The following is a 13,552-nucleotide window of genomic DNA, read 5'->3' on the forward strand; positions in this document are numbered from 1 at the left end:
TATTTTTTTCATATCACCTTTTCCAACATGTCTTGCCCACGCAATATGACTGGGTTTATTTAAGAAATAACATCGTCCTGAGAGGTGTATATCGGCTATTTAACACCGGTTTGGAGTTTTGATGCGTAGGAATTGACCACGAAGGCCGTAGGCCTGAGTGGTTAATTTTGTCGCAGCAAAACGACAAAACCGGTGTTAAATAGCCGATATACACCTCTCAGGACGATGTTATTTCGATTCTAACACGATAAAATAAGGAAAGTCACTAATGTTATTTTTCAAGCGGAAATAACTTCCGGTGCCGCTTTTCGTATAACGCTGTTCGATTTGCGCACCTTACTGTTGTGAAGAAATAGAAATTATTTAACAAAAGAAATAATAAGAAAAAAACGTTATTTTATCAAGTTTTCAACATTAAAAACTTACGTCGTATTGTGTTTACATCAGTGCCCCATTTATCATTCTTGTATGTATGAAATAACGTCAGCTTGTTTATGAATGAGTTGTTTACTTAGGATGACGTCATTACGCTGCTTACGGATTGGCGCCGTTTTGTCAAAATATTTATTAACTGATATGGATCTAATATATGGCGTTAGTGTATGTGAGATATTATTTCGGTATTGTATTAAAAGAAAACATTATACGAACTGAAAATATAAATAAAAATGCGTTTTATTGTTGCATTAAAATGCTTAATAAACTATACAATCGAGGGTGAAAACATAATAGCGCATATACAAGTAGTCCCTTACCGGTATTTATTGGCAGTTTAACACCAGTTTTTTTCATTCTTTGTCTATAGTGGCAAAATCACGTGAGTGTTAGAATAATTATTTTTGACTTGTTTCATTAAATGTTCTATATACTAAATGCTCTAATGGGCATCTTTACATTCATCTCGCCCGAAGACCCTTAACAAACATTTCAGCTTTTCGGATTCAAAATTGATAAGACGATTATAAATTCTTTCAAACCGATCAAAATGGCTGTCCTCTTGTAGCTTAAAAGCACTCATTACTGAAAACATCATTGTGATATTCCATATTAGATAATCTTTTCTCAATATCTTCAATATTTGCCGACAACCAATTGGCTTTTGCTCAATATTAATCACTTTTGACTTTACAGTTTTAATTCAGCACCTAATACTCATTTTTTTAATGGAGGTTAATTCTGCAGTATTTTTCAAGTTCTTGAAAAATCATTTTTGTGTATTCGGTGGGCCCAGGATTGAGTTCGACGTCAACAGACAGTAGAACTTTTGAACTAAATGTTGAATAAAGTGCACCATACATATCATGGTTATGACACAATGTTTAGATAAATAAAAATAAATTGTCGTTGGAACTGAAGCACATAAATTAAGGCTTTTCATAGCAAAACATTCAACCAAGTGACAAATAGACCCCAAATGAAGATGAATATAGCAATGAATAGTAACCCAAACAATGCATCAGTGTAATGAATATCAGGTGTTTGGTTACCTTTTCTTTATGTTTACGTTTGCGAATTGTTAAGAAACAACCAACTCAAATTATTGCCCGATACAAGCTTGTGCCAATACCCATTTTCATGTCGCTGCTTTGCTTCCATATAAACGTTTAATTATCTTTGAACACTTTGAACTTTGTCTTTGACATAACTCTGAAACTACAAGAGGTATACTTTTATATGTTCAAAACCTATTCGGGGAGCATCAACCAGTTCAACAGGTTCTTGTTATCAAATATCTTTAACTACAAAAAATAACTTGTTTAAATACAAAATGTTTAATATGCATTTTTAAACGGATTGAAACTATTTGATTGACATCATATTTAATTGATACACATTGTTATTATTGAGTTATGATAATAACAGAGGTTTTCTTTTAGTTTCAGATTCAAATAAGAAAGACACCAATTGTTTATCATTGGATCCAGTCAGTAGAAAATATATGTGGATGGAATGCTCTGGGGAAAGTTCATCACTCTTAGGAATGTGTGCCAAAGGTATATTTAAATTTCATGCATCGTGTCAATAAGTTACAATCTGTAGGGTAACTGGAAAATTTGGTGTTTTATTTTGGTGCTATCTGCACATGCTTTAGACCATTAAATTGATATAAATTTAAAAAAATGAACGCATTGTCTGTTGATTTAATTGAAATAATATATTCTATATAAGAAAACTGTTACAAACTGTGGTTAATATTTTGCAAATTACTCATGAATAGATATACATGGTGTTTAATGTAAATATTATTAAATACACGTATGTTTCGAAGCAACTTAATGTCATGTACATACCTAAAAATGTGTTCTTGAAACATGAAATATATTTTCTGGGTGTTGATTTTATTAAAATAATGCTCTACGGGATAAAAAAAATCTAGCAAATAAATGTATCAATATACTTTAATCACCAAAGGTAACTCGGCAAGATAAACTATGTCTTTCTCAATGCCTTCGAACAAACACTTCTCCCTTTATATCAAATCAAACATGGTAAGTTAATACTGAATTAACAAAAACGTGTTAAATTGTTTGCTTGCATTAAACTCAGTCGTTGACTGATATTAATCTGTTAAAAAAGGAGAATGATCATGTAAAATCTATGTAGCTAATGGAGACAATTCTTCAGTGCATAGTAAGTAAATTGTTGTAAAGTGGTTTGTGGAGTTGTCCCCCTTAAACGTAACAGTCTCTTGTTTAGAATGACTATTCATGTTTGTCACTAGGGCTGTTCGAAAAAAATTGCTTCTTGTCCTCTATCTCGTGATCTACATGGGACACGATAAAAACCAATACATATCTGTGTAGGGTAATTCAATACCTACGCAACGGTGTATAAATGTACATGTTAGACTTGGTGTAAGACATACAATTTTCCATTTAAATTCACGCAGCCATTGACCACTGTAGTAAAGATGGTTTGTAGAAGCGTCGACACAAGCTCGCTCAAAACTGGGTTGCTCTTTGAAGCAGTTGATGACTGAACATTTTTCTGCTTATGGGCCTTCTTATGTCTTATGACACAGTTAGGCGATGAAAAAAAATTGAGTCTGGTGTAGAGTGCATCAAAAATGCACCAAAATCAGGTGAGCCAAAATCTGTATCTCGTAACGCAATCGTTTCCAAAATAAAGGATTTCATTGAAGGAGATGCCAGATTTACAGTTCGTGATATTGCACGAAAGGTAGGCTTATCACTATCAACGGTTCACTTTATTCTGAAGAAGCATTTGAAAGTCACAAGGATTTCTGCTAGATGGGTGCCACATCTGTTGACCGATGAGCAACGGGTTAAGGTGGCCAAAAAGCTGCTTCAAATGTTTCCAAAATATGACAAAAAACAGTTTGCCAATGCCGTCACAGGTGATGAAACTTTGGTCCATTATGTTTAGCCCGTCAGAAAAGTTAGCAACAAAATCTGAGACACTAAACACAACAAACGCCCAATAATTGTCAAACGGTCTTTGGGTGCAAAGAAGGTTTTGTTCGCAGTTTTCTTCTCAGGTGAAGGAGTCGCAAAAAAGGGCCGGTGAAAAAGGACAAAAGTATCACTGGGAAGTACTACAAAGACGTACTACTTAAGAAAACTGGAAAAAGTATTATAAGAAACGACGCCCTGTCACTGGTTTTAAGCATATCCGTCTTCTACATGACAGTGCCCCCGCTCATTACTCCGCAATAGTTTCGGCGTTTTTGAAAAAGAAAAAGTACTTGTTTTTCCTCAAACCCCGTATTCTCCAGACCTTGCCCCATGTGATTAATTTTCGTTTCCGAAATTGAAATCCTTCCATGCTGGGCGGAAACACAAGTCCCGACAGGCACTTGGATCTGCTATTCATCAGTACCTTATTATTGTACCCAAATCAGCGTAACGTGACGCCTTCAAGACGTGGATACATCGGCTGACACTTTGCAATTCTAGCCACGGGGAGTACGTCGAGGGCATGAAATGAACACTTTTGAGCTAACTTGAAATTTGAAGTCTCCAGATAGAAATAAGCAATACATTTCGAGCATCCCTAATATGTTTGTATTTTTTGTTTTATATATACATTTACATGGATACTATAACAAATAAGCATTATTTGTTTGTTTGTTGTTTGAGGGATTTTCTTAATTTATGTTTCCTTTTTTATTGTTTTATTTTCTAATAACGATAATGAATAATTATAAGATGATATTGAACAAATGTGAACAGCAAAGAAACAACAACAACAAAAACAAAATGAACACAATCAAACAAAAAGTTGTCTTGATATTTCTTGCGACCATTATTGTGATCAATCAGTCAGCCCTCAAACTATTTACGTACCGAAGCCGGCCGGGAGGTCACTTCAATTCTATAAGCTCCACAGTACTGTGTGCCATTTCATCTTTTATACAGTAATTTCATAGAAAAATAAATGGATGAAAACCAACAGGTTACAGCACTTGTAAAATGAATTGAAAATTATTGGCATCAGGCTTGTATAACGCGGTTTGGTAAGAAAATACCACAATCCCCGCGATAACACGCTTCTAAATTTTAGCTTACCGACCAGAACGTAAATGTATCTGCTCAAGCAGTCACTATACGTTTTTGTCGGATCGGTCATCTTAAATATTATACTATACACGTCTTCTGGCATATAAATAAACAACAAAACGACATATTTGTGTAAGGTATAATATATATGAATATCAATATATGAAAAATTGTGAGAACATTATGTACTCGTTTGGTCGATCAATTCTTACAAATATACTTATCTATCGTCTTACTTTTCAGATAATCACGTTTTTGCCAATAAACCAACATCATATAAAAATTGGTTAAACACAGTTAATGAATGTTTCAAAAATAAAAGCAGGCCAACAGATTATTCTAACTCAAACGGTTTAGGTGTTCACAATGGATCGCAGTTCTGGACTGGAATCATTAAGAGCAAAGCAATCTTTACTGAAGGTATATTGGTATATAAAGTTTTCGTCTCTTAAAAAGGTTAACTAAATAAACGTATCTGCTTTTAATGGTAAAGAAGCTAAAGTAAATATGTCCGTTAATTTAGTTATTTTCTTCTGGCACAACTTTTGATACATACTGTTTTCTTATATACGAACTGTCAGCAGTAATATATAAGAATTTTATTATTAAAAATAGTTTTCAATAATTTTATTCACCATCTGTTACACATTGTTTGCCAACAGTCAAACAGATGATGAAAACTAACGAATTTTATATATCATAATGAAGCGTTGTTATTTATAAAAATTTGAACCCATTGTTTGACTAAATAAAACACAACGAACAAGAATGCAGACCAAACTCTTAATATAACCATGCAATTCATTTTGTTGTTGCCTTTCAATTATACCAATTATGTTTAAAAAAGGACAATAAAACAAACTATCGATGTACTTAGTAGAGTCGAATAGTGAAGGTTGTTAGTCACTTAATTTAAAACATTATCATTAAATTGCCCTTGAATGGCAAATACGTAGTACTACTAATATACTCTGAAGAATCGACATAGTTACATAACTCATGTCATTTTAGTTTAACGAAGCCGCAAATTTTTCCTTAAATAATAAGGGACAGTATCGTCATTTAAACTTTTCAGAGTATCAAACGTTTACTCTAAAACTTCCTTGAGGAATATGATATTCTTATTTTAATATGACACTTTACTACTAAACATTTTTATGTGTCGGACTTAATATACTTTATAGAATATTCCGGACCTTAGAAAAGTTATATGGTCCTCGGACGTTGTTATTTTTAACCATTAATCAGGTCCGAAAAAATATATATCGACAAGAACACAAATTTAAAATCGTCACGTCGTTAACCACTAGCAGTAACAGGACATATCTTTATATTTGAAAGAAAAACACGCAGTGATAAAACCTTCAAGTCTATAAGTTTTTTACCGGACTAATGAGCAAATCAGATTTTATTTACGGTGCACGATACACTATAAGGTAACATATCTCGATAGCACCAAAGTTGTCTGTTTTCGTTTGTATTTAGTCGGATAAGAAATGCTTGCGTATTCCAAGTAACCGTGAAAAACAATTGATTTAGAACAAAAATTACAAACAGCCCTAGAATGTTTGTGATTAGAATTGTTATGCCACACAACAATGAATGCCAATATGCAATCGATAGCTATAACTCTGTCCCGTAATATATAATTGTTCCAGCTTCATCATATATAGTAATTGGCATTGCATATTATAATTATAAGGAATTAAATGACATTTTGTTTTGTGACCAGACACAACCAAATGTAAAATAAATAAGTTTGCAGGCGTATAAGTAATGCTTATGAGTGACAAAAATGCAGTCTTGCCTGGATTATAATATTGGTCCCTCTAATACTGTTTTGCAGATCTACTGAAGTTCGTCTGACGGCGTCTTTCTAGCTTTACTAGCAAAGGAAGACACCAGGGGCCACTTCGTGCATTATTTAAGGCACGTGCGGGCAACTTAGTAAAGCAATCAACTTTCATTAAGATGTCTAGATATTTTCCGCCGTTTTTCTCAAAAGAAATAGTTCAAAATCCCTGACAGGATTCGACCTTATAGTTCATAATTGTTTCGCTAAAATATTGGTTTAAACATGTTCCATGTTCTTAAACCATACACAATTTTATAAAACTTTATAAAATAGTTATTGCTTCATGTCTGCTCAAAAAATCTAGAAATCGTCCTTGCGATTCAAAGTGCACTATTATATAAAATAGTATCTTTGCAACACATGCCGAGTAGACAATTTTTGCTTAAAACCTATAATGTTTAACATGAGGTAGCTAATGCTTTGCTTGAAAATAGTTAGAATGTATAAACGAACGTTTTAAGCAATTTATAATCTTTTTTAAGGTTAAATATTTTATAGGCATGTGAGACTTAATTAAGTCAGTTAGATATTTTTAGATTTACAAAATTCTAATATAAAATATATCATTTATAATATTTTCAACTACGACATACTTCTGAGTTCACAGTGATATGCTGTTCTAAAAGTAATCTTGAAAATGAACATGTGTTAATAAGAAAAAAAAGACCAACGAACCTCTTTTGTCTCGTTTTGTTTTAAACAACTGTCTTTATTGTTTTTATTATATCTTATCATATGATAGCTGTAATGAAAAAGGGTGAACATGTTTTTAAGAGTTTGATACACCGAATGAAGGTAAAATTGAGTTTGGGTATTTGAAGCGCACAACAGGAGACAATTATGAGTTAAAATTTGCTAATGGTGATAGTAACAAAAGATATATTTGCAGTTCAGGTAAGATAAAGAAGTTATTAAACCATTTATGAAAAGTGTGCATCTATTCAATGAAATTTCTTTGAAATATTTTACTTTCTATCGCTTGTAAATAATGTAAACATACATCATTTAATTACTTTATTTGCAGTATAAGAACCAATGCTTTAAGTCAGAAATTTGCAAAATTTACATCTTTTGTGTTTTACACAAGTCAAAGCAGCAAAAATATATTGCACACACTTTTTATTGCATTACATGAAAAAAATAGAATGTATGAATTGTTCATCGTGAAATTTACTTACACTGTACGTGTCCTCGAACTAATATAGCTGTTGTGCAGATATTCTTTTAAGTAGTATAGTGTTGTGGAATAAAATACCTTTTGCGGTAAATATCACATGTGATAGTTCCTGTTTCAACTGTTTGAAGTTTTGAAATGTTTGCCTACAGATAGGCGTTTGTGACATTTGACGAATTATAGTAAACGTTTTTTCCCTAGAATGCATTTAGCAAATGATTTATACCTACACATGTAAACTATTCAAGATTCCTAAAAGAATATTTTACTTATTTCATACATAATTTTAGTCGAAACAACAGCTATAACCGATGGAACAACGTTGTACTCGCAAACAACAATTCTCATGTCATCATCTGTAGAAATTTCAAACAATATAACAAGTCCTCCAACACCGACAACAACATCATCATTGTCAACACCAAAGTTTTCTCAAACAGATATAACGACTGACAGTGAATCGATAGACAGCACAACAACAAAGGCGCAACAATTCATGGCAGAACAGAAAGGTATGAACTATAACTTAGTACATAAAAATGGTAGATGAATAAAAGAACTATTGACGACGAGCAAGATCATACAATTTTGTATTAAAGGCAATAAATTTGTTGTGTGTTGTGGTTTGGGTTTTACGGCGACATTTACACGCTTCCGGTCACACAACGCTTGAAATATGCAATATTTAGACCTGAAATGTGTTGGTACAAACTAAATGAGGTAAATTATAACTGCATAAATGGTCGTATAAATAAAAGGTTCTTATATTTATCTTAATCAATTGCCCTTAATTTTTATCCATATTATTAATTGATTTACATCACACCCTTCTTTTCATTTTTGTAATCATTATTAATCCATGTGATTAATTTATTTACACCACACCCTTCTTTTTAATTTCTAAATCATTATTACGTTTGTTTGCTGCTGTTGGCGTTTTTTTCTCTCAAAACAACAATTTCAATGGTAACAATTTTAACATATAACATAAATTTTATAATTTTAAATAATTACATTTTTAAGAGAAGTTCTCTTCAATTGTTAACTTTTATTTAACATTCACTTAACGTCTCTTCAGACTCAAATACAGGTGTCTCTGTTGGGATCTCAGTGGCTGTTGTTTTCGTTATTGCTGCAGTTATTACAGTCATTGTACTTTTGAAGCGACGGTAACATTTTGTCATTTATATTAACTTTAAACTGTTTTATATGTCAGTATACTTTTTTTTTATAAGGTGCCAATTTAACAATTTAAATAAGATAATAAAAATATCTTCAATCTCGGTTTTTCCATGTGCACTTGAACACATGTTGCTTTAAATGAAAATTAAAACGTTTTAGGAAAATTCATTGTAAGATCGTTATATAATGTTTGTGTTTTTCAATATTTTTGTCTTGTTTCTATATACAATGAAAGGCTATTTGTTTTAGTGTTTTGAAAACAATGTTACGATGAAAAACAAAACATTACACATTTTCATTTTCAGAGGTCTGATTCCAAATAGGTGTTACAGAAAAACTGATCCAATTAAATCTGTAAAACCCACCACTGATATAGCCGCAGTTAGCAACAATAATTACGAAGAAGTCGAAGATTCTCCGTATGACACGAGTAATAGAACTGCAACACAGATGGGCATGGACAACTCTGTTGATTCTCCCGAAGACAATGGACACTATGCACATACCTACTTTGTACTAGAAGATAATGCAAATCACTCTACAACAGAAAATAGCATCGCATTTCCAAGCAAAAATTTGAACGGAACGGACGAAAGCAATGTGTACAACACATTAAACTCAGATATTATGCATAAAAACAATGTTGATAACACGTACGACACAAGCGAGACAGCGCTCAGAAAATTGCAAACTCAGCTTAGTAAAGAGTTTGATGGACAAAAAGAAAGTGTGTTTAACGACAGGGATGAAGATACTTACAACCATATTAACGGAAAACCTCACAACAAGAACAACACTGATAATGTATATGGTGTCAATGAAAATGATTATGGAGATATTCAAAAACGTTCCGAAAAAAAGACTGACTCAGAAGATACGTACAATCGTATAAACTTAACTCAGTTTCAGACCAACGAAAAAGTTTGATTAATTTGAATTCTTACCACTAATAAGTTACTTTTGACCGTGCTTGATCGAAAAATATATAATATATGTTCTAGTTGTTGAATAATTCAATACTCGGGTCCCCTCAAATTGTCCCCGACGGATACAATATGATCACAACCATTATCTTTACAAAATGTATAGAAAGAACAACAGAGCAATGTAGTTATGAAATAATGTTTAATGTGTTACAAGCGACCTGGTTATAGCTGACTGTACATGAAATGAACCAACATATATATGTACAAATAAACCCTCATTTGCAAATAGCATACATTAATATATATCGTTTCATAAATTACATGTAAATAACTTCTGTCAGACAAAGTGCAAGACTAGAAAAGATGGAACACTTACATCTATCATCTAATTCCTTAACAAAACTTATAATACAAATCTTAATTTTCTTCTTCGGACATGTTGACAGTCGGTTAAGCAAGCGCTGAATGAATTTGCAACGCTATTCCGAAAATCACGTACTGATTTAGGCACGAATAGCGCCCTCATGTGATCCGACGGGAACAAAAACCAGGGGAAATAATTTTCTTCTAATGCACTTTGTTTAAACAAAATAAATTTTATTCCCCTCAAATCGTCTCCGACGGATACAATATGATCACAACCATTAACTTTACAAAATGTATAGAACGAACAACAGATCAATTTAGTTATGAAATAATGTTTAATATGTTGCAAGCGACTTGGTTATAGCTGAACTCAAAGAACGGGATAAAGCATGAAATGAATATAAAGAGTACGTGTTCCAAATGATCAAATATGTTTTAATCAACGAACTGGTTGTAAATATCAAAAACCTAAACACTAAGAAACGAATAATCGTTCCTCCAAACTATCTTTTACATAGCCATCCTTAGCTTTTTCACTTTACCAACGACCATGTCGTTTGCACACATTCTATCCTTGACGCCTTTATTAGCACCGCCTGACCTTAACGAATGTAAACAATATTTGTTAATATATTTTACAAATGGAATTAAAGCATTGAATTTCCTAAATAAATATCGCAAAGTACTATACGACATTGATCTGTTAACATTCCTACACTTATAACCATTTTTAGTAGCGCTCAGATTACAAAAAATGAAACATGAAGAGAATCCATAGAAAATTCAAGATACTTTTCAATATTACTGACTGGACTTAATTTCGTGCCTGTTCTTGCTATTATAACCCAAGATCCATCTCTATACTGGTCTGTTTTGCTCGACTCAATAAACATTTTCATATGTGTACTTAAAAAATCTAGATCACATCTTATTATACTTAAGAATTCAGAACTTCTTAAAACCCAGAAAATGAAAGTAGAAAAGCACAACTAGTTCTCTGTGACTTAAGATTTGTATCAACATATAAGTTATCAAAAATAGAAGAAAGTAATTCTACGGTAAATACGCTTTGCTAATTGTAAAACATTTTACCATACTAGAGTCAGTAGGTGAATCTAAAAATCTGGAAACAAAGTGATCCCTCGGAAGCATTAATCACTTAAAGTGTTTTTGTTTTGCTAGATTCATAAGAAATACATAAATACGATATTTAATCATAAATACATCAAATAAAAGGTATTACAAGGAAGATTGTTGAAAACATCCTGGACCTCATTATTCTTTTGCGTTTTAGTTTTGACATGGTACATGACTTTTTTATTGTATAGTTTTGGGACAATGTAAATTACGTTTCAATTGTTTTTAAAGAAAAAAATGGTATTGCAAAACTTCCTTGTCCGGTTTTAGTTACATACACCTACCGATCAGGAAGAGCATAAATGTTCTAATATGGCACACATGACAGACGTAGTTTTGATTATTGTTTTATTTATTTCAATCTCTGAAGGTAAATTATTAGTTAATGTACTTAGATATCTAGTTCGTGGTTCATAAAGATAAGAAGTAAGGGTTCTTTCAATTTCTTTTAAGTAATTCATTGCAGCGGCTGTAAACATTGAATTATTGACATTTTTACAATATATTGTTTGTTTTTTTTTTTTTTTTTTGTTTTTTTTTTACAAAAGTCAAGTTCTTGAACAGAAACCTCAATATGTTTACGTTTAATCATTTTTTGTATGTAAAACTAATTGTCATAATTCATTTATCATCAAGTCTGCAACCTTGAGTCATAAATTCTAAGTATTTTTAACACATCTATTTATAATGAATGAAATCTCCATATATTGAACAGTTAATACTTATATGTATTTGTCTATTTCTGTTTATTGTATGTTTAGTATATATATGTAGAAAATAAGTAATGAAATATTAATAAAAGATACGAATCAAATATCAAGTCTTTTAATTTTGTCAGTTTCCCATCTATAAATCATACGTACTAAAATGGAACAAAATATGTGCAGTAAATAGAAATACCCGTTGTATTTTTTGTGTTCCTTAATTCAACGGCATAACTGTTAATAATTTGAAACGAATTTATTACAGATAATTTACAACGTATATCCTTATTAAATATATGTTTTATAATGTTTAATAGTAATATATTTTATATATGTATATAACTTTTAGCCAAACGGAGACTACATATTCTTGAAGATATCATTTCGTTTTTTAAGGTTTTTTTAGAATCATGACCTTCGTAATGTGATTGACTGATATAAAAACAAAGCGCGTAACAATCTAAAGAACTCATCCCCCCAACCCAACCCCCGCAAAAATATTACTGTCGTTCAATGTTATTGAGAATAGATACTGCAATGAAATAACGACTTGTTTAGTATTTTGAGAGCAGTAAAATTAGTAGACTTTTGCATAGTAAAATATAGTTTTACGATTGTAAATATATTAATAGAAACGGGAAGGCATCTCGAAAGCTGTGTAAGAACAGGCAAATTGCCGAAAACGACTGTCTGTCTGTTGGTGAGAGGCAATGCACTGATTAAAATGATAAAACAAATAGTGTGATTTTTAATTCCAAATCAAGAACAAAAGAACTAGAAAATATCAAAGCACTATTTACAACTGCTACACAACACTTAATAGTATCAGATATACACATGGTTATAAAAGTAAATTTTTATCATCATCGTCATAATACTTTGTACTTCTTTGCAAGAAGCTGCATTAATGACACCATATAAAACAACTTGGGAAAATGCAATTCACAATTGCACAATGGAAACGCCTACAATTATGTTCCACGGAACAATGAAAGATTTGCCCGTGGCCATGAATTCTAGTATTATTGGAAACAAAGATGTGTGGGTAGGATATTATAAAGCAGCTACAGCCTTCCATTATGTTGGTAAATATAAAATTAGAATATATATTTTATCCTAACTTATGACAAAATAAAGATAATTGAAAAGACAAAAAAATCATTTATATACAAATTAGACAGATAAAGGTCACGTAGGGATCTATGCATAGTTATGAAATAGTACAATGCGCAATTATCTTGAGGTAGATCTAATTGGGATGTGTGAATGTTATATCATCATTAAGTTTCTGTTTTTTAAACAAATTTGCAAAGAAATTGATACCGGTTTTTACACAATGATAGTGTATAGATAGTTATTTTGAAATTCTTAAATCTGTAACATCTTTTTCTTATATCCAAGGCTGTATAGAAAAGAGAGATATGACTGGAATAGCGGATTTTGTGTACAATACTCCGGGTTTCTGTTACTCAGCATGCAACAAGACATATTTTATAGGTGTCACCAGGTCAAAAGTAAGACATACTTAAAAGCGTGGAGCTAGACAAGTTTACTTACAATTAAAAAACAAAACAATTTTTATTATAATAAAAGTCAATTTAATGTGAAAAAGTAGTATTCTAGAACTGAAAAACATTTAAATCCTTTAACAAAAACAGAATATATTTATAGGACAAAGGCAACATAGT

At 31.6% G+C, this 13,552-nt stretch overlaps 1 protein-coding gene across 2 annotated transcripts in view; it reads left to right on the forward strand.

The window, feature by feature from the left end:
* The window catches only part of LOC132742132 (uncharacterized), a 31,646-nt gene extending 19,950 nt beyond the window's left edge, over positions 1 to 11,696 (forward strand). For both annotated transcript variants that reach the window (XM_060730455.1, XM_060730454.1), the window contains exons 5-10: positions 1,878 to 1,994; positions 4,764 to 4,940; positions 7,150 to 7,269; positions 7,840 to 8,061; positions 8,628 to 8,718; positions 9,037 to 11,696. In XM_060730455.1, the coding sequence (XP_060586438.1) occupies positions 1,878 to 1,994; positions 4,764 to 4,940; positions 7,150 to 7,269; positions 7,840 to 8,061; positions 8,628 to 8,718; positions 9,037 to 9,658 (1,349 nt within the window). In that variant the 3' untranslated portion in view covers positions 9,659 to 11,696. The remainder of the gene's footprint in view (positions 1 to 1,877; positions 1,995 to 4,763; positions 4,941 to 7,149; positions 7,270 to 7,839; positions 8,062 to 8,627; positions 8,719 to 9,036) is intronic.
* The last annotated feature ends 1,856 nt before the right edge of the window (positions 11,697 to 13,552 follow it).

Source organism: Ruditapes philippinarum, unplaced genomic scaffold (assembly GCF_026571515.1).
Source record: "Ruditapes philippinarum isolate M1 unplaced genomic scaffold, ASM2657151v2 ctg1188_1_1_1_1, whole genome shotgun sequence".
Lineage (NCBI taxonomy): Eukaryota > Metazoa > Mollusca > Bivalvia > Venerida > Veneridae > Ruditapes > Ruditapes philippinarum.